Genomic DNA, 22,516 nt, shown 5'->3' with positions numbered 1-22,516 from the left:
ATACATACATACATACATACATACATACATACATACATACATACATACATACATACATACATACATACATACATACATACATACATACATACATACATACATACATACATACATACATACATACATACATACATACATACATATTGAACTGAACATTATAGAACATATATTTGAACGTGTTTAAACATGTTATCTTTTAATTTATTGATTTGAGGAGGGGTTTAAATAACTTAGAGATTGTATTTAAAAAAACAAATATATATATATATATAAAGTTAATACGTGTAAGTCTAAAACAATTTTAAATTGTGTAAATCTAAAAGAGTTTTAAAAGAAAGATTATATTTACTGTTATTGAACCAACATTATAAGTTCATCCAAAGTTTTTTTTAATGGCTAAAAGCCTGCCTAAGAAGTAATAACCCTGGAAAGAAAGAGATGACGTGGTTGAGAATCTTAGATTGAGCTAAATTGGGGTCTTGACACGGTTGTCTTAGTTTAAGAGGCTCAAGGTACTAAGAGACTTAGTGGTTTGCAATGTAGGAAGAGAGTGCACATACTTGCAGTTAGGGCAAGCAGGGGATGATTTGGAGAGAATGACAAGAAGATGACAATTCAAGCATGGCAAAGCCACCATGTTGGTGGTGTTCGAAGCATGTTGTCGATTCTTGTCGTAGGAGTCTTCGACCGAGATCAAACAACCGTTGAAATGTTCCGAGCAATCAGAGCTTGTTGGTGAGATGTTGAGCTCAAGGTCTAGTTTCTGATCTCTAGGCCAATTCCGCGTCTTCTTCAAGGTTTTCCTGTTCATGTAGTACATTCTACCAGACTACAAGAAGACACAATCCCACCCCAGATTTTCAAATCATTAGTTGAGTTCGACCATGTCATATATTCTTCGAATGACACATATGCATACCCTGAAACCGAGTAACATGGTATGTATGTATGTATGTATGTATGTATGTATGTATGTATGTATGTATGTATGTGCATGTGTGTGCCTGCATGTGACAAGTTAGAACATTGAGAAATATGAACTAAAAATGAAAGATTTCAGCAAAGAAAAAGAGCATACTTCAAGATCAAGACATTGTTCCCAGCCTAATGGCAGAGAGTCTTTAACTTGAAGATCAACACTGGTTTGAAACTGATATGGGAAAAGCTTCCTTTTTTTTGAAGGAAAATTGAACCCATCAGCTTGATGATGATGATGATGAGATGACGGAGCGAAGCTGCTTGTTTGATCAGCTGAAACACATATGTTTGAAGCCAAAGACAACTCTGTAAGTTCCATGAAAACAGCAACAGCAACCTTTCAAAACTGTTTGGGGAGAATCATCAAACAGATAAGAGGCAATGAAGGGGAAATTGCAGAAGGAGGGGGAGATTGAAAATACTGGAAGAAGGGTTCATAAATTGGGTTCATCAAACACCATTAAAAGGAGGACAGACAAGCATTAAAAGTGGCAAGTAGATACTACTTTAATGCACCCAAATCTTGCTTCACTGCTTACAATACTTAATTAACATTTAAGATGGAACTAAACATGACAATCTCAAAATCCAAACCATCTTTACATTGTTGAAAGTTGTTCACATGTTCCTCCAATTCCCCTTAAAGTTTCATGACTTCACTTCTTGGGGAGTAATGGAGGAATATATTTAAGTTCATGAAGCTCTAAGTTCCTGATTTTTTTTACATCTAATTAAACACCCCCAATTTCATTCCCAATTGAAATGTCTAAAAGTTTGAGGATTAGTTTAGAATGATAGTCATAGTTTATGGATGGAATTAGAACATTTAAAAGTTTAGAGACTAATTTAAAATGAGAGTCATACTATGAAAGTTCCAATTGATCACTTTAGATTACACATAGATGCCTCCTAGTCAGTGTTTAAAAAACAGAGCAAAATTAAGATCATTGATTATCGATTCAATCGATTAAACTGTTTGAATTAATTGATTGCATTAAAAGAATATTTAAATATTAAAGTAATAAACATTTAATAGAAATAGATAGACCATTAAATGGTACAAGCTCTAATATAAATTCAATGGGTCAGTAATTAAATATTTTAAAACATAATTTTTTACATTCTAATATGATTACAAAATAATATTTATGTTCGATTTTAAATTTAGATAAATTCATATACATCTACAGATAAAACTACTCAAACCTAGCTCAGTTAGAATTACATTAGAAAACGTATTGAAAATTAAACTTGAAAGTCATCTAAATATTCAAGTTATAGTACATCAGCACATGTAATTGCATGGAGAAAATATTGAAATTTTACCCCATGAATAGGTATAGCTTAGCTAATTATAAGGACTAGGCACGCATTATTAGATATCCCGAAACAGTTATTAATACCCAATTTGGAAATCCAAAGGTACTATACCCTAAACCATAAATACAACCCTTGCGGTTCAAAAGGTTCAAATCTCAACATTATTGTGTAAGAATCACAAGTATCTCTCATTTATTTGTTTAATTGATTATATTAAATATCGGATGCATAAAAAATAGTTTGATCAACAAAACTCAAGACATTTCTTTATAAAAAAAATTATAACTCATATCTTAATTAGCTTCCTTCAAATAACCTATCATTAATTTCATGAAAATATTCAAATAATGATTGACATTTATTACAAATACTAATTATAATTTCAAAATTCAAATATGAATCGGATATCCGCGAACATCGAAATAAGCATGGCTTGTGTAAGGGCATGGGTTAGGGATCCATTTATGTGTGTAGGTGAATTGGTTGAACAAGTTATTACTAAGAAATGCAACAAATTTTATGTGTTGCTGGTCGATGCATTAATTCATCTGCATTTGTACAATTTAGGGGTTCAACTACTTTGTCATGCATTTAATAAAAAAATACTTCTCAGACTTTAATTTTCATAGTCCATGAGAGTTGAGGATTATCACCGTCTCACTGTTGTCCATCTCAACTCCGACATGCTTGATGCCATAGTCCCAAACTATAATTTGATCACCGAGAAGAGCTCACAATTCAATATGGAGGATTGAACAACGCCCAATATTCCTATAATATCCAACTATCCACTCACCATTGTTGTCTCACAACACTCCTCCGCCTGCTGCAGCCAACGTGATTAGTTGGTTTGAATTAAAAGTTAGTTGTCAATAAAACAACCAAGGGTAAGCATGTAATTTCCGAATCCTATTTAGTTCGAGTGAAAAATATTTTCCCAGCACGATATTGATACCAAAATTAAAGTGGGAGCAGTCCATTCATACTGTACGTCTAACTCGACTGTCATAAGGGGCAATGTGAGTTTTGGGTCTATAACTATGGGCTTCTATGACATACATAATTTATTTCAATACCTGCGTTTTAATCAATCAAATGGGTACATATAGGGATGGTCATGGGTTAATAGGGAAGAGTTTTTGGCCCATCCAAATTAATTTGAATGTAATATCCTTTCATTTGTCATCCGACTCAATGTCAGATTTGAGTTTAGAGCTGATTCAAAATCTTGTCTAAAAGATAAAAACTCGCATTACATTCAACTCAACACCAATATATATATATATATATATATATAATTTTTATTAGGCAAAATAGGGATATAATTGAACGAATATAAATTTCTGGATCGATCGGGTCTAGTAGAGTATTTTTCACCTTAAACTTAACTTAATCCAATCTCATCATTAAAAAAATTGATTTGAACCTAACTTTTATAATAAAAAAAACAACTCTATAAGATCATATCAAGTCAAAATGTGTTAATATTGATCTGAACCTACTGACACCTCTATTTGTTGATTAAAAACTTAATCAATCATTGTTGCACTCCATGAGTACACGAGATATATAGGACAAACTTTTTTAATGAGCGGGTAATAACAATGATTCCTTTCACAATTTGGATATTTGCTTCAAATTCAAGCCAGGAAAACTGTTAGACTTTGATTCTAAATTGAAATTTAGTTTTCAATCTTGAGCTCAAATGAATTTCTTGATTTCTTTTAGTTAGGCTTGTTTTGTCTTGTAAAAATGGAATTTATCCTTAATGTTCAATTTCAAAATAATATTTATTATCCAACGCTTTATTTATTTATTTTATAAATAGGTTTGTTGAATTGTCATTGTCAGATTGATGAAGGCTTAGAAAAGCATTATTATTGGCTGAAAATTGGCAAAGGGTGATGTCCCGGTGAATTTACGTATATAGTTTTGCCATTTGGCTTTTAAAATTATTAATTAATTTTCTTCTTTTCTGTGCTACAATCGTGCCTTACAAATGTTAGTTCAATGTTAAAACTGGAAAAAGTTGGGGGAAGTTTCGTTTTCGGCTGCCCCATGCGCCCGTGAAGTGGCTGCTCTCCTTTTATTTATCGTGTTTCCCTCCATAAAATAGGAGTATACCTATGATTTTAGGTTAAAAAATGATTTTTTTAATAAAATTATATTAAGAATTTAAAATTGAAGAATTAGATTTTCGTATCTATATATGTTTATAAAGATATAATATCCGCACTAGAGTAAATACGCATTAACATAGGTAGCTAATTGATAATGTGCATACATCTTATAGACACAATGCAATTGTTTGAATTCAGATACTCTAAAAAGAATAATAATCTTATTTATCTTTAAAATCGCTCAATAAATTTTGTATTCCCCTAATTTTGCTCGTAAGAGTTAGACATTTGTTTATTTTTCGTCGAGTATGTCTAATTTGTATAAATTGAGTCTTGAATACATTCTTTTATAAATTTAGATAAAATGAACTCAGTTTGGATTCGTTTTCCTTCTATAAACCCGTACACAATTTATTTGATTTAGAATTAAAATGATTAGTACGAATCAAACGATTCCAGTGATTAAATAAATTATTATTATTCTTAGAAGTCTTCGTGCAAAATGTCCGCAGGGAATGTTTGAACGTTAATTATTAAATAGTGAAGAATTTTTCAAACATATATTATATTATAATCATATGATATTAATAAAAAATTGATTAAACTAGTAAAATGGATGATAGAAAGGTCCTTCTGCCAACCAATATCTAGTTGTTTTAGTTGCCTAAAAAGTAAATACAAGTAGACAAGATGGAAAAGGATAAGATGCATGGGTCTAAAACATTAGTTGAATTTCAAGATGCCCACAGCTTTGAATCTAAAAAGCTATATTTGTATATACACCTCCTTTTTATGTGTATATAATAATTATTTTATTCATTGATAATTAAACAAAAATATTTTATAAACAGAATTATAACATGATTGTGTGTAATTTTATTAAATTAAAAAAATAAAAGCAACAAAATAAGAATTATCTACTCATTTTTAAAAAAGTTATTATTTATATATAAAATAATAATCCTTATCTATTAATATAGAGACACATGAAACATATTTATAATGTTGACGATGGCCAATTCCAAAGAGAAATAGCTGTTCCTTCTTTCCTTAGAAAAAGAGAACCCACCTAACATTTGAGTTACTTAGTTGTCCTTCCTCTTATAGGGCCAGCAAGGTTGTTCTCAAAAATACTTTGCATGATCAATAACACAAACTAGAGAGATGAAGTTTAATAATCTATTCGACATACTTGATATCGATCGAACATTATTGATATTATCGAGTTATACTTCTTTGATTTTGTAACTTCACTCGCTTTAATCATTAAAGGTTTACATCATTCAATATTAATTCATATCCTATATTAATTTGATGAAATTATATAATATCCAATGTCTGTATGGTAAAATTATATTTTTATCCTTCTAAAGAACGTGTAATTTAATCTAATATCTTGTTTCATCCTTTTTCAAACCAAGATCAAAACAGATGCATGTAGCTTTTAGAGACAAATTACTCCTACTATTTTCTTCTTGAAATCTTGAAAAAGTTAACATATGAATATTGAAACCAATTAAAAATAGAAAATCATCAACTTTATCAATTGAGTTTAGTTTGATTGATATCATTATCGATGTATAATATATGAGAAATTGAGATTGGACATGTTTAAACACTCAATATCTCTATGATTTATGGATGAGGAAGAGTATAAATTGTATATTCTTTATATTATGATTTTTTTATAGACTTAATATAAAAAATTGTTCAAACTATATCCTTTTTCCCATTTAACTGTCTAATTTTTTTTTTCGGTCAACTAAGTGTCTAACGTTACAAATGTTACAATTTTAAGTGTCCCGACCATAACGACCATTAAAAAAATTTATTAAATGACACGTTTCATATTATGATAATTTTAAAAATTTTATTTTAAAAACTTATATATATATTATAAAAATATCCTAATTTTTTCTGAAATATCAGAAAACCCCCTAAAATTTTTAAACCTAAAATATTAACCTTCACCGACAACCCCTTGGGGTCAGCCCGTTGATGCCTATCAATTCATCACCCCTAAAACCCGACTCACCAGTCAACGGCCAAACGGCCAAAATCTAAATGGCCGAACGACCAAACAACAAATTTTTTATTTTCATCAAATGGCCAAACGACCACTTCCGTCGATGACCACCCACCCACCGTCGACGGAACCCACTAACGACCACCCACCCCTCACCAGTGCGAGACCAAATCTTTTTGCACAAATCTCAGCCCCTCTCTGTTCTCCGCAAATCCTAGCAAATTTTTTGACACCATTATTCTATGCAAATCTCAGCCATCGTTCATATTGGAAGAAAACGGGAAAGAAACCGGGGGGGGGGGGTTGAATTTGCGAGAGGGAACGGTGGGAGTAAATTTTCAAGGGTGGGTGGGGGACGGGATGATGGATTTTTTAAATAAATTTTTAAATATAATATATTTTTAAGTTTTCTAAAATAAAACTTTTCACTTAATGAGAGAATTTGGAGTCAGCCACCTAAAAGTGACGTTGGAAATATTAGACACCTATATTAATTGGAAAAAATTTAAGTATTTAAATAAAAAAAATGTATAACTAAAATACTTATTTTTATATTAAGTCTTTTTATACGGGTCATGTAGAGGTCATATAGATTGTTTAAGGATCAAACTTTGAGTATCAACTGAAGATTTAAACACAATTTTTTGTCACTTCAGTTATGATTCAACTGATAAATTTATAAAATTTAGATTAGAGTAATTTATTTGTGGGTAAAATTTGTAATTTGAGATGTAACTATGAGGTTGGAATATTCATTAGAGACACTCCAACAACTTCATCTTATTCTTTTAATTAAATTTCTTCTTTCACTTCATCTCTTTGATTGTTTGCTTGTGACATAAGGCACGCAATTAATTAATTTGGTTTAGGTGGATAATAAAAGTAATAATAAAGGTTTTGAACTAATGGTCAAGAGAATGAATTACAAAAAATACAAAGTCTCTAAGACCGTTGTGATGTTGAAATTAAGGCTACATTTTTATTCCTACTATTTTGACATAAAAAAGATTTTGAGAAAATATTTTATTTATTTTCTCATGCAGTTGGAAAACTCACAGTGAAATAATCAATCATTGGTCTATTAAGAAATTATGTGAGATTTTACGAAAATGACATAATTAAAATTTAGTCATTGAAATGTACGTGGAAAATTGTCACCTTTTCAATGATCATTTCATTGTTTTTATTAACAAAATTTCCATTGGGAATTGTCAAAGACGTGAATAACATTGTTTCCTCCTTGAACTTTGATAATTTTCAAAGCACCAGTTAAGGTTGAGTGGCTGTTAACAGGCATACCATTGAATAATTTAAGCAAAACTTGAAGGATCAAAATTAATATTTTAACCTGCCATACAGCTAGTAGTGAGGAATCACACGAAACTATGATAATGATATATATCAACTTATTTATTTAGTATTTATATTTGATAGAGTATAAATTTATATGTGGTTTATTAATAAAAGAGTTAACTGAAACATACATCCCCAAACTATGACTCTTAATCTAAAGTAGTTCATAAACTTTTGAACATTTTAATTCCATCCCTAAACTATGACTCCCATTCTAAATTAGTCTCCAAACTTTTGAACATTCCAATAATATCCCTCTAAATCATTCGAAACTTCAAAGTTGAAATTATAATATTTAAAAGTTTGGGGATCATTATAGAATGAGAGTTATAGTTTGGGGATGAATTTGGTATGTTCAAAAATATGGGGACTAATTTAAAATGAAAACATAGTTTGAGGATGAAATCAAAATGATATCATCTCATCATCATAAATATAAATACATCAAATATACATTTACAAATATTTATTATTACCAACAATCAACTTAGTCTAGTTAGATGAAATATTAGATCATTTAAATAATATCAAGTCAGTCTAGCGAAACATTAGATCACTTAAATAAAATAAAAGGGTTTATGAAAACAGCTTGTAGAATTATATATGCATGATTGTGTGTGGATATAGTGATGCCTTTAAAAGCCAACGAAATGTCGTTGGTAGTATGCTCTCCCCTAAGTGATGCAGTTTGTGTCTAAACTTTGTTTAATATTTTTGTTGGACTGTCTTTTTCATTACTTTCATCTTTAGGTTGGTGGTATTATATACACATACACATGCACATGCATATATAATTCTAGAAGCTTGGTTTTCAGATATAAAAAAAAACATGCATACGTGTCTCTAGTTGCTTGGCATTCCCATAACTGAAAAGATAATAGTTAGAATATTAAGAAAGTTCATGGTCTTTATAGTTTGGTATAATGGTAAAATAAACCCTAAATGTTTATCACTATTTTCAATTCTACTTTTGAAGTTTAATGTTTATATTGCTAAATAAACCCTAAATGTTCATCATTTTTACAAACAATTTAAAGTATAATGTTTATATTGTTAGAATATATTGAATACATAAACGTGTTTTATTTTATATTTTTCTGTGTATTATATTATGACAATCAAATTAAGTTTAATTGATTTTTTAATTTTTTATAACTATCAATATCTGATATATTAATTGATTAATTTAGATTGATTAAATATTGTAGAGGTCAATATAGAGGTGACTCTTCTAATTCAATTTGTTTCATTCACAAACATCAGTATTTGAATAATTGGCTTCGCTAAAGGTATAAACAAATCTCCTCCACGTTGCACATTGCAATTAATCACATGAGCATATTTAAAGAGCTAAACAAAAAGAATAAAAGAAGGGGCAAATTACAAACAAATGAATCAAACAAAAATTGATATATTGTATATATTTTTAAACGTTGTTTCAAGCGACGGCTAACTATTTTATTACCCACGATTCTTCTTCAGTTTGCACCGTTGGATTTTTTCTAAATTATTTAATCTAATTGCCATGTGGATCTAAACCCGATTTCTAATCAAATAATATTTTGTTAATCATAAAAACAAATAGGGAAAGTGTATGTTAAATTATAGATTGATATGTACATCTAGATAAAATTTATCAATAACAATGATAATAGACGTCAATAATTGTTTAATACTCTAGTTTGATGTGAAAGCTCTTCAAAATTGAAGTTTCGTTTAGATTTTTGAGTTTCACATTGTGTAAAATATTTATGAGTTTTAATTCCATCTTATTTGGAAATAATTTTTAAATTTGAGGAATATTTCGTCCTTCAAAATTATTTATGTTTCGAAAAGATAGAGTTGTCATCGATTATTTTGAGATAGCTAACCAAAATATTATATATTTGAGATTTTATCTTATTTTGTGATAAAAACCAAATAAACCATTAAATTCTTAGTTTTTGTCCTTCACGATTTCCCTAACAAAATCTTAATGGAAATATAAAGAAACAAACAATCTGAAGCAATGAAGCGAATAGATCATATGAATGAAAAATGAAACAAAATATAAATATAAATCTTAATCGAATGTCAGTGTCATTATGCCATGCATGTGACACATCGTGGGGTGAATTTGATGCAAATTTAATGTCCAATAATATTAATTTAATTAAGATTTTAATCTCATGTGAGGCAGCACTAAATCAGGGCTACTGTCACATCTATTGCCGGTTTTGGGTTTGAAAATGGTACTTCTCTTATTTTCAAATCTCCAAATTTAATCTATTTATGAGAACTCTTTTTGAAGAAAATTGTTTTTTACTATTTGTTTCTTTCTCGCGGAAGTGATTTGATCGCATCGAGTATGATTTAGAGTAATTATAAAAAAATATAGTTCGACTAACTAAAGTTTTGAATAGAGAATAACATTCATTTTTACTATTTATGCTATTCAATAAGTTAAATTTAAAGATAAATTACACGTTTATTATCATAATTATCACTTTTATTTTATTTTAATCACTCAACTATTATTTTTTTTAAAAATTATACCTCACGTTATATATTAATTTTCAGTCCAATTGTACATTATAACATACTACATATATTATTATTATTATTATTATTGAATTTTTTTTATAATTATAGTTGTAACTGCATTAATTAATTAAATATTTTTTTTGAAATTTCTATTAAAGCAAGCAAAAGAGTGTCATTGAAACAATTCCAAAAGAGACTAAAAGGCATTTACTCCATGCATGTATCTTCAAAGATAACTTAAAGAAGTTTTAAACTTCCTACGTCATCCAAGACTAAGAACAGTGTAAAAACCAATAATTGATTTTACTCCGAAAATATAAGTGTGAATTCTTATTTTAAATTTTATTTCAATTAATCAAATTTATTCCAATGTTTATCGATTCAATCATATTTTACAGTAATTAATTTAAATGATAATTGTTCGAATGTGTATTACATATCAATATTTTATCTTAATATTTATATCTTTCATGATCATTAAAGTGAAAACAATACATAATTTAGTGAGACAACAAATGTCTTCCAAAGTAGCTAATTTGTTCTAATTTTAGTAACTAATTTTAATGATAAATAGAAATAATTTGTTCAAAAGTAGCTACCTAAGTTGAAATTTTAGTTACTAATTTTGATTATAAATTGAAAGTGGTCCTTTTGATGACTTCAACATAAATAGTTAACATTATATGGCATTGAAAAGGACATTGTCCCAATCCTTTTCTTTTACCTTCTTCCTTACTTTTAAGGATTCTTCGATATGATAATCGATGATATTCGATTCAATGATCAATTAATTTAGATAAGATATTCTCGAGACTTATTATAGGATTAATTTGTCCAACCTAATTTGTTTTATTCACATATCTAAAATTCAAACATCTGATCTTATATATGGAACCAACGACTCATCCCATCATATCAAATGATAATTGACATTTTAAGCTTAGATACATATATTATACATATACATTGATAATTATATTTTTTTTGTATTATTCGTATAATTTTACATAAATTATTGAATGAATCAAATTTTCAATTTGAATATATATAAAATATATTATAAATTATATTGTATTTGATTTTTTACATATTGTACCTAAACTTATGAGACTCACATTGTTTTATATGTGGTTTTCATTTTTATAATTTTCAAAGGCAAAGATAACAGAAGGAAAAAGTTAGGAGCAACATTATTTCAGATAATGTTTCCATATATATATATATATATATATATTTGTATGTATATATATATATATGTATATATATATATATGTACGTATATATTCCTCTAACCCTTATGCCCCAACAACTCATATCCACCTCTTAACACTCCAAGTTAGATTTTTCAATGGTTTTCCTTTACACGGCACTGACTTAAGGGTAACATTTTACTTACTTTTTTAAAAAAATTTATTATCCGATTAATTGATCAATAATTTGAATTAACATTATAAATTTTAATTACAAGGATGATATTTCAATCTAGTTTATTTCATTCATAATATTAAATTTTGAATATTTAATATTATTTAAATAACCTAACATTTTATCCCATTCGATCAACAGTCTTCTTTCTTCAGATAAATTAGATTATCGTGTGAAAATAACGATCGGTTGTAAAAATTAATATTTAAGTTCAAATTATTTTATTAAAATTTGGAGTTTAATTTATGGATCACATGATCTAAATGATCTAAATATGTGTATACCAACACAATTTCTTAATAAAAAAGAGGGCTTTAATAATACAACATTAATAGTGTTCAAGGGTGACACTATAAATTTTCCATATGAGAATTGAGATAAAATTATAAATTTCGAGTTTCAAAATTAAAAATAATGTTGAAAGAGTTAGATTCGGATTATAGATTATGAAAGACCTCTTGTTATTATCGATTTCGTCCTTGATTGGAAATCAAGTTGCGGATGGAATGACAAAATTAGCAAATAGGTGGAACTCGAAATGCAAGGTTATTATGGAGGCACTTGAGGAAATGAAACATATATTACTGGAAGACCATCACAATAGCAATGTGTAGCCGTTACTTTACTCTTTGTTACCAAAAAAAAAAAAAAAACTGCTTCCTAACTCATCCTCCAGGAGGATCGAACGTATAGCCTCTGGTGGTGCCTGGAATGTTCGCCCGCCGAAGTCGTCTTTCTGGCTTGCCATATTGTCTGCAACCCGATTCACTCCTCGTTTAACCAGTGAGAAAGATACTGTCCAGTCCTTGTTCACTTTCTCTCGAATATGCTCAATGATGGTCGGTGCTATTGTCCCGTGTGTTATTTGGGACAGAATCCGGAATACTTCACTTATGGGTTGTTTTCATGTAAGACTAATGTGAATGGTCAGAAACTAAAATTTGGGTTAAATTATAATAGTTTATTCATTACAGCTAATTTCTGCAACAACTAAATAGTTGGCGCCCTTGAGAAGTTGACTTTTATGCCAATGAGGGTTGCATGTTTCATAACATAAAGAATAAATTAAAGAGCAAAACACAGCACAAGTCACTAAATTATACTCAAGTGATTATTTTGGTCACTAAACTTTCAAAAGTTATAGATTAATTCAAATGAGTATTGTTGTATTGTCGTAATAAGTTGTATTTCTTAACATTGACAGGTTGCACTCTTCTTCCTCCATATAAGGCTACCAAAGTTTTTTAATGAGACTCTGATCTTTATTTGTGTTTTATATGAATTTTAATAAAATCATCTGAAACTTTTTCAAAAAAAAATAGTTACTAAACTTTATCAAACTATTACAAAATTATCATTAATTTATCAAAAATTTATAATTATTACAATGCCACAGTGACAATTTTAATGAATATTATTTAGGTAAATTACATTAAATGTTCTTGAATTATGATTAAATCAGTTAATTTTTAAAATTTATAAAATAATTGTTAAATTTATCAAATTAATATAAATTTATCACTGTAATATTACAAAATATTCATTAAATTATCAAAGTATTGAAATAATATTATCAATTATTAAATTTATCACTTTGTTATAAAATAATTATAATAGTATGGTAATTACAAGGTAGTATCTATTCAGAATCTTTTTTAACCGTTGACAACAAATACACACCCTGCATATACAACTGCTTGAACTCGAAACATCTAGAGATAACAACATTCCTTTTCACCAAGATCGTTTAATGGGTTCACAAAATAATTATTAACTTTTATCAAACTATTATAAAATGATATTATATTTATCAAGCTATATTATTATAATGTTACAATAGTCATTTTATAATAACTCGATATATTTAATAATAATTTTATAACTTTTAAAATTTTTATTAGTTAAAATAATTATTTGATAATAATTTAAGAACCTTTATATACTTTACGCTAATTATTTCTTACACAAGAAAGAACTCAATACAATTATTTTCCTTTTTTGTAATTAAAATCTCCAGAAAAAGCTGTTGTTGCACTTCATGGAATTTCACATGCCACGTGCCTCATAACTGAGAAATCACATGGGTTTTTAGAAAGATAATATAAAAATATTTATATATTTTTAAAGAAAAACTAGTTACCGATCAGTGCATTGAAGGTGGGTATGGACGTGCCTTAAAATAATAATAATAATGGAAAAATCAGTCAAAATATTGGTAAATAATAACCTAGCAACTGGCATAAACAATATAATATATAAACAATAAGGAATTTAAAGAAAAAATAATGTAGATATTAACTGGTTTTGGGTTGGATTTTTTACCCTAAAAAATATAATATATAAATATGTTCAAATATTTAGAAAATAATTATAATAAATAAAAATACGAATATAATATAAATATATGGATTTTTTTGAAGAATAAATATATGGATTTGAAATAACTGAGAAGGGAATATTAGAAATAGTTGTTAGGGTTATGCGTTGGATTTAAAATAATTATATTGTTCAATTTGACTTATATTATTATTATTATTTAATTAATAAAATATATTTTTAGTTAAAATTTAATCATATGGTTTTATTATAAATGTCTGGTGTTAGTGAAGATATAATTAACGGTTGGATGAATAAAGAGTGGATATGATCTAAAGGCTACGAATGTGCCACGAATATTCTATTACCAGCCAAATTCACAGCAGGAATAAGAAGAAAAAATAGAACCAGAACTCAGAAGCCGCCTTCACTTTTGTTTTCTTCCAACATTATTTCCTGAAAACTTGAAATTAATTTAGAGAATAATTGTTAAAATAAATTGATTGAAAAGTTGATAGTAGATTTGATATATATTAGTTTTTAAGTAATTTAATAAAATGGGATGTTAAATTTTTTAAACAAAGTGAAATATTTGACTCGTGATATATATTCTAAAAACAGAAAATAAAGTTAGAAATATGTTTTACAATAATTTTCGATTGTATTTAATTTAGATAAATCAATTAATAAATTAAATATATAAAATTTATGATAAAAATATATTATTTTAGGATCCAATTTTTCAAGTTCTAAGAAACTTCTTTTCTTACATGAATTTAATTAAAATCAATCGAAATTGTACCATGTGGCACAGCACTCCATAAACGACTGTTTTTGTATTATATATACTCTTCATTTCATGCAAGCTTCTGAACTCAATAGACACCAACCAAAACAAAACTCCTTCTCCCCCCTCTTTCTTTTCTTCCAAAACAGGGAACTCCGAGAAAATCTTGGCACATTGGCTGACGGTGGTGTTCTTTGGTTGTTATCGATGATGGTACGGCGGGGAAACCCGACGGGGGGCAGGTTTTGGCCCCAAATACTAGTGGCTATGGCCGTTGTTGTTGTTGCAAGCAATGTAGGTTCAGTGTCTGCTGATGCTTATATCTACTCTTCACCTCCACCACCTTATGAGTACAAGTCACCACCACCGCCTCCGTATGTATATAAATCACCACCACCACCATCACCTTCTCCTCCACCACCACCAAAGCATGAAGAGAAGCCGTACATTTATAATTCTCCCCCACCACCTTCACCTTCTCCTCCACCTTATGAGTACAAATCTCCTCCACCACCTCCTTACGAGTACAAGTCTCCACCACCTCCTTCACCATCACCCCCACCTCCCTACTACTACAAGTCTCCACCACCTCCATCTCCGTCACCACCCCCTCCGTATGTCTACAAGTCTCCACCACCACCAAAGCACGAGGAGCAACCCCCTTACTACTACAAGTCTCCACCACCACCAAAGCACGAGGAGCAACCCCCTTACTACTACAAGTCTCCACCACCTCCATCTCCGTCACCACCTCCTCCGTACGTCTACAAGTCTCCACCACCACCACCAAAACATGAGGAGCAGCCCCCATACTACTATAAGTCTCCACCACCACCTTCACCATCCCCACCACCTCCTTATTACTACAAATCCCCACCACCACCTTCACCATCTCCTCCACCACCATACTACTACAAGTCTCCTCCACCTCCACCTCCATCCCCATCACCACCTCCTCCATACTACTACAAGTCTCCTCCACCTCCCTCTCCATCACCACCACCTCCATACTACTATAAATCTCCACCACCACCTTCCCCATCCCCACCACCTCCTTACTATTACAAGTCTCCACCACCTCCATCTCCATCCCCACCTCTTCCATACTACTACCAGTCTCCACCACCTCCACCGAAACATGAGGAGCAGCCCCCATACTACTACAAGTCTCCACCACCACCTTCACCGTCTCCTCCACCACCTTACTACTATAAATCTCCACCTCCTCCTCCTCATTATGTCTCACCTCCATACTACTACAAATCTCCACCACCACCAGCAAAGTCCCCTCCTTACTACTACCATTCTCCACCACCACCAACTCCTTATTACCCCCACCCCCACCCCCATCCTCTCGTAGTCAAGGTGGTCGGAAAAGTTTACTGCTACAGATGCTATGACTGGAGCTACCCAGTGAAGTCACACGACAAGAAACACCTCAAAGGTACAAACAATTCAAACTCTAATTTTTTACATTATTAATTAATTTATTTTACAATTAAAGGTTATAGAAAATCTGTTTTATAAAAAATATAACTAAATTAATTTCATAGAAAGACAAAATTAGTTATTAGAGTTGTTGATGACTACAAATAAAAAACATGTTTCGGTTGATTTTTTTTAGCAAAAGAGAGTAATTTTCAATTATTGCACATGGAGCAGGTGCTATCGTGGAAGTGACTTGCAAAGCTGGAGAAAAGGAGATCACGGTTTATGACAAGACCAGAAACAATGGTAAATTCAGCGTCCAAGTTGGTGGGTTCGATTTTGAAAAATATGGAGTCGAGGCTTGCACGGCCAAGCTCCATGCCCCACCCAAGGGTTCACCATGCAACATAGCCACCAGCCTACACTTGGGCAACAAGGGTGCCAAGCTCAAGGTCAAGTCAAAGGACAAGTACGAGGTTGTGCTCAAGGCTAAGCCATTTGCTTATGCTCCAAAGAAACCATACAAGGAATGTGAGAAGCCTAAGCCTCCCACTCCTTACTACTACACTTCTCCACCACCACCGTCTCATCCTTATAAGCCACCACCGTATTACTACAAATCTCCACCGCCACCGTCACCGGCTTACGTATACAAATCACCACCCCCACCAGCTCACACTTATGTCTACAAATCACCTCCTCCACCGTCGCCTACTTATGTCTACAAGTCACCACCGCCACCAACTCCTACTTATGTCTACAAGTCACCACCTCCTCCAAAATACTATTACAAGTCTCCACCACCACCTAAACACGTTGAGAATCCTCCATACTACTACAAGTCACCTCCTCCTCCATCGCCTACTTATGTCTATAAGTCACCTCCACCGCCTACTCCTACTTATGTCTACAAGTCACCACCTCCACCCCCATATTATTACAAATCTCCACCACCACCCAAACATATAGTGAATCCCCCGTACTACTACAAATCTCCTCCACCACCATCACCATCTCCTCCTCCACCATACTACTACAAGTCCCCACCACCACCACCAAAACACGTAGAACAACCACCATATTACTACAAGTCTCCACCACCACCATCCCCCACCTATGTTTACAAGTCACCACCTCCACCATACTACTATAAGTCTCCACCACCACCAGTCTACTCTCCACCACCACCATATTACTACAAATCTCCACCACCACCTTCACCATACTACTACAAGTCTCCGCCGCCACCAAAACATGTAGAGCAACCCCCATATTATTACAAGTCTCCTCCACCACCAGTCCACTCTCCTCCACCGCCATACTATTACAAATCACCCCCACCCCCACCGCCATCACCATCTCCTCCTCCACCATACTACTATAAGTCCCCACCACCACCACCACCAAAACACGAAGAGAAACCCCCATACTATTACAAATCACCTCCTCCACCAGTTCACTCTCCACCACCACCCTACTATTACAAGTCTCCACCACCACCAGTCCACTCCCCTCTACCACCTTACTATTACAAATCACCCCCACCACCATCGCCATCTCCTCCTCCACCATACTACTACAAATCCCCACCACCGCCAGTACACTCTTCACCACCACCTTACTACTACAAGTCCCCTCCTCCACCGTCGCCATCTCCTCCACCCCCATACTACTACAAATCTCCACCACCACCAGTTCACAATCCACCACCGCCATACTACTACAAGTCCCCTCCTCCACCGTCGCCATCTCCTCCTCCACCATACAACTACAAATCCCCACCACCACCAGTTTACTCTCCCCCACCACCATACTACTACAAATCCCCACCACCTCCATCTCCATCACCACCACCCCCATACTACTACAAATCCCCACCACCTCCATCTCCATCGCCACCACCCCTATACTACTACAAATCCCCTCCTCCACCATACTACTACAAATCCCCACCACCACCAGTTCACTCTCCACCACCACCATACTATTACAAATCCCCACCACCACCGTCTCCCTCACCACCCCCGCCTTACTATTACAAATCACCCCCTCCTCCAATTCATTCTCGACCACCACCATACTACTACAAATCACCCCCACCTCCAGTAGAGGCTCCAGCACCTACATACCACTACAAATCTCCTCCTCCACCATCACCATCCCCTCCTCCTCCCTACTACTACAAATCTCCACCACCACCAGTCCACTCTCCACCGCCGCCATACTACTACAAGTCCCCTCCTCCTCCATCTCCCTCACCACCTCCTCCATACTACTATCAATCACCTCCCCCACCAGTGAAATCACCTCCACCTCCGGTCTACATTTATGCTTCTCCCCACCTCCAATTCCCTACTAGATCCGAAAAGATCAACCACACAATGTTCATGTAAGTAACCTTTTAATTCAACTAGTAGTAAATCATAAAGTTATCATTTCATATTCTAAATCATTTCCAACATTGAAAATTCAGGTTCTAGTTACACCAAAAGAATAAAGGAAGTTGCCAAGAAGTGGAGATTTGGACATCAAAACAGTTACTTTTCAAGTCCGTGGAATAAGGGTCTAAGCACTGCATTTGAGAGATACAATTTTGATAATTCAGGCCTAAAGACAACTACTTCTTTGGCAGCCATGCTCTTAATTTATTCTAGTTGGCATAAGAAGAAAGTGAGTGAATTTTAATTATTTGTTTTTGGTTTAATTTATTTGTGCATATGGATTGAGCTTTCCTATTTGTTGTGGGAATGCATTTGGTATTTAATAGATAACTTGTTGTTTCTACGTGCACTATGAGTGATACCAATGAAGGAATATATTTATGTCCCAATGCTAATGCTTTCGAACAACAGCTTTTTTCTCTAATCAGTTAGCTGTTCGTACCAAATCGATGCAATCATAAACGACGTCGCATTTAATATGACAAAAATGTTTTTTAACAAACAATAAATCAAATCGAGTAATTTTTTCTAAAAAAAAAGAAGCGGAATTCGGGATATTAGTAGCTTAAAATGAAATTAATAAATATAATATGAAGTAATAAAAAATATAATTATAATGGGGAAACATATATCAACAAAACCCATAAGCAATCTAGAATGAACTTGCATTAAGTAATGAATATAAGTAAGTTTAGCTGAGGGGTTGGTGCAATGCACCTTCTAAAATAAGCTTCTATTTTTAATATTTTCATTTATTTGTAGGAAAAATTACTAAACAACTTATTTGAGTAAGTAATTAAATATAAACGAAATGGAAAAAGTGAAATAGGTGAAGGAGATAGTTGCCAAGTCATTATCATAATTATGATCATCATCACTTGTCAATAATTTGATGGAATTAAGCTAATTGACAAGTCAAAAGTTGAAGAGATAAAAAAGATGAATTAATTCAAGAGGCAGCCCTCACCCACATGCAAAATTTATTCCCTTTTCCCTATTTGGCAGCATCTCTTTAGGTTTTTTTCTCAAATAATTTATGAGAGATCGAAAAAATTCAGAAAATATAAATGTCAGGGATTTTTTTTCTTCATTTAGAGCGATTATCACAATAAAGAATGAGTTTGTTTTTTCAGCACAATAAATTTCAATAAAAATTATTATTTAAAAGAATTTATTATTTCAGCAAGACGAAATTTCTGAAAATTTTATTAAAATTAGTCTTATTATTAAAACAACAACAAATTCTTTTGAATAATAATTTTTATTAAAATTCATCGTTTCAATTCAACGAATTCAAGCTTTCTAGATCTATATTTTTTTCTCCAGAAATTATGTTTTAAAAGTAGATTACGAAAGAAATATAATTGAGAAAATATTTGATCAAGTTAAATAAAAAATTAAATTAATCAAATTTTATTTAATTTTTTTAAATATTATACCTCTACATATACTCCTCTGCGAACAACAATTCTTCCGTTTATCAAAGTTTTTGGAGGAACTCTTCTGCAAGACGAAGTCTCTGAGATCTTATATCCTCCATCCAACCATAAACTCTTGATAAGATTATTGACAGACTCAAGAGATCTGTCAACGTTAAATTTATTGTCAAATGGTATCAACTTAGGGATACCTATGATAATTCTAAGTCTTCATAAAAGACCAGAAAGAGATTGAACATTCTCGACTATTCATCTTTTTTTTTTTTTTTATCACTCTTCTTTAACTTAATAACTTTTATAGTTTTTTTTTTTAAATCTACTATGATTTTTGGTCCAAATTAAAAGGAATAAATCGGTTTGGATAGTCACAACCTTAGACTTTACCATCAAACAATAAGCATGATAGAGACGCTACGAATTTAAAATGCGATCGTGGAGATGTTTTGGTTCATGTTACTGGTGCCGTAAATGTTAATAATGATTGTTTACAATGCCAAGTTTCTTTCTTAAGTGACTTGATGATTGTCAAGATGTCTGCAACTTGTTCTTTTGCTGGAATATGTTCACTTGTAGCTTATTCTCTGCTACTTTCTCTCTCACGTAATGCATATACGTGAAGTTCTACATTTTTCGATCTTGCATGAAACACAGGATCAATCATGTCTACGACGCTGGTATTATAACATCAGATTACTGGTTTTTCCACAGCCTTAACGGCTAACTCATCAAGTAAAGTCCGTATCCAGCTTAGTGGCCACCCTTAGCAAAGTGGTGGTGAAATAATAGTTACCACTACATTACTCTTTTCCAAGCAATCTATGGTTCTTTGGATGCAAGTGGAAGAGCTTAGATATACAATGTATATGATTTATTGGTCGATTACTACGAATAAAATATTATATGTTAGAAAATAATAGATTTAGAACTTTGAGACATTATTTATTGATAGAAGTGAAAGTCTGAACAATAAAATTATGATTTTATGTTATATTCCATTATACCTTTAAAACGGTTTATAATATGCTTAAACTTGTAGAGTGATAAATGAAAATTTGATGTTTATAAGACATAAATAAGGTACATACAAATATTGTTGAGGAAAAATTTTGTATCTTAAAATACTTTCACCTCACTTGGAAAGAGTATGGAATTTGGAAATAGTTTATAAGATAGAACCAATTTATTAGTTACTAAATGTACAAAACAAAAAAGGCTTTCTTTTGCATGCAGACGTATCGCAATCGAGGTTAGAAACCTACATGACATAGATGACGTAAAATATTTGAACCAATCAAACCTAAGTTAGACGTATATATATATATATTCAATAGAATTCTATCTAAGCCGAACTCATTGATAGGTATCAATATTTTAGCTCATTATATATATATGTGTGTTCAAGCACCTATATCTGTAAGGTGTGTGTACATTGTTAATGACTAAGAAATATTATGAACATATAATGTCATATAATCAATCTTATTATTAAGAAGAAATCTATCTAAGCTAAGGGTACTCTCTCTCCAAAGTAATATCAAAATTCTAAGGTAGTTTGTACACCATATTTTCGATCAACTTGAACACAAGGCATTGAAAATAGACTACGCCAATAAAAACTCAGAATGCTATTTCTTCCTTTTCTAAGCAAGGCATATATAAGTTGTCAAATGGTGTATTAAGTTAATGAGTATTTAACGTCCAAACTAATGATTAGACTAACGAAGAAAACTAATTGATATTTTGAGGATACAATTATAATATTGTTCTCTGTCAAAAAATAAAAAAAAAATAAAACACCTATGACTAGTTAATGTTTAATTATCATAGTTATCAAACTAAAATGCTCCATTATCCTTTTAGATTTAAATTAGCTAGTGATGAGATCCTAGAGAAAAGAAGTGGAGAATTTTGAGTCCAAACCAATGCTTTTGTACCTAAAAATGAAGCATTTTTTCCGAAAATTACTATGATTTAAGTCTATGATGTACAAGATTTATTTATATTTTTTTGGTTCAAATATTAATATATTGCATTTATCAGTATGATTGAATATTGCAATAGTTGATTATAGTTAAATTATTTATATGTAGTATTTCTAACTTTATAGATAATCATGCCCGTCCATTGGTAAGTGTCAGGGCTCCAAAATTTAGGGGTATCATATTTTATAAAAAAATTAAGTTAATTTGGAAAAAATATTTTTTCTTGACAAAATTTAACAAAAAACTTCTAATTTTCTGCATTATTATCTCAACAATTCAATTGTAATAAATTCTTTTCAAAAAAATCATCAAATTTATGGTGTTTAACGAACAATTTTTTTTATTTATATCAATCCTCTTAAATTTTGATATTTTACA

The 22,516-nt window shown here is 31.5% G+C and overlaps 2 protein-coding genes across 3 annotated transcripts; one reads left to right on the top strand and one right to left on the bottom strand.

Annotated features, from left to right (window-relative positions):
* Window positions 1-449: 449 nt before the first annotated feature.
* LOC120218104 lies at window positions 450-1,442 on the bottom strand. Its single transcript, XM_039215076.1, has 2 exons — window positions 1,079-1,442; window positions 450-829 (listed from the first exon to the last, which is right to left on the bottom strand). Exons 1-2 carry the CDS (start codon window positions 1,295-1,297, stop codon window positions 494-496), a joined length of 555 nt encoding a protein of 184 aa, XP_039071007.1. The 5' UTR covers window positions 1,298-1,442; the 3' UTR covers window positions 450-493.
* A 13,498-nt stretch (window positions 1,443-14,940) lies between these two features.
* On the top strand, window positions 14,941-18,805 carry LOC120218160 (extensin-2-like). Of its 2 annotated transcripts, none has more exons than XM_039215127.1 (4): window positions 14,941-15,437; window positions 15,525-16,292; window positions 16,511-18,665; window positions 18,750-18,805. In XM_039215127.1, exons 1-4 carry the CDS (start codon window positions 15,056-15,058, stop codon window positions 18,754-18,756), a joined length of 3,312 nt encoding a protein of 1,103 aa, XP_039071058.1. In that variant the 5' UTR covers window positions 14,941-15,055; the 3' UTR covers window positions 18,757-18,805. The 2 variants fall into 2 exon arrangements, with proteins under 2 accessions (XP_039071058.1, XP_039071059.1); XM_039215128.1 differs by having other exon boundaries at window positions 14,941-15,474; window positions 15,670-16,292.
* The last annotated feature ends 3,711 nt before the right edge of the window (window positions 18,806-22,516 follow it).

The sequence above is a fragment of the Hibiscus syriacus genome, unplaced genomic scaffold (genome assembly GCF_006381635.1).
Source record: "Hibiscus syriacus cultivar Baekdansim isolate YM2019G1 unplaced genomic scaffold, ASM638163v2 tig00110195_pilon, whole genome shotgun sequence".
NCBI classification, from domain to species: Eukaryota; Viridiplantae; Streptophyta; class Magnoliopsida; order Malvales; family Malvaceae; genus Hibiscus; species Hibiscus syriacus.
Note: the sequence above shows the minus strand (reverse complement) of the source record. Positions and strands in the feature narration are given on the sequence as shown.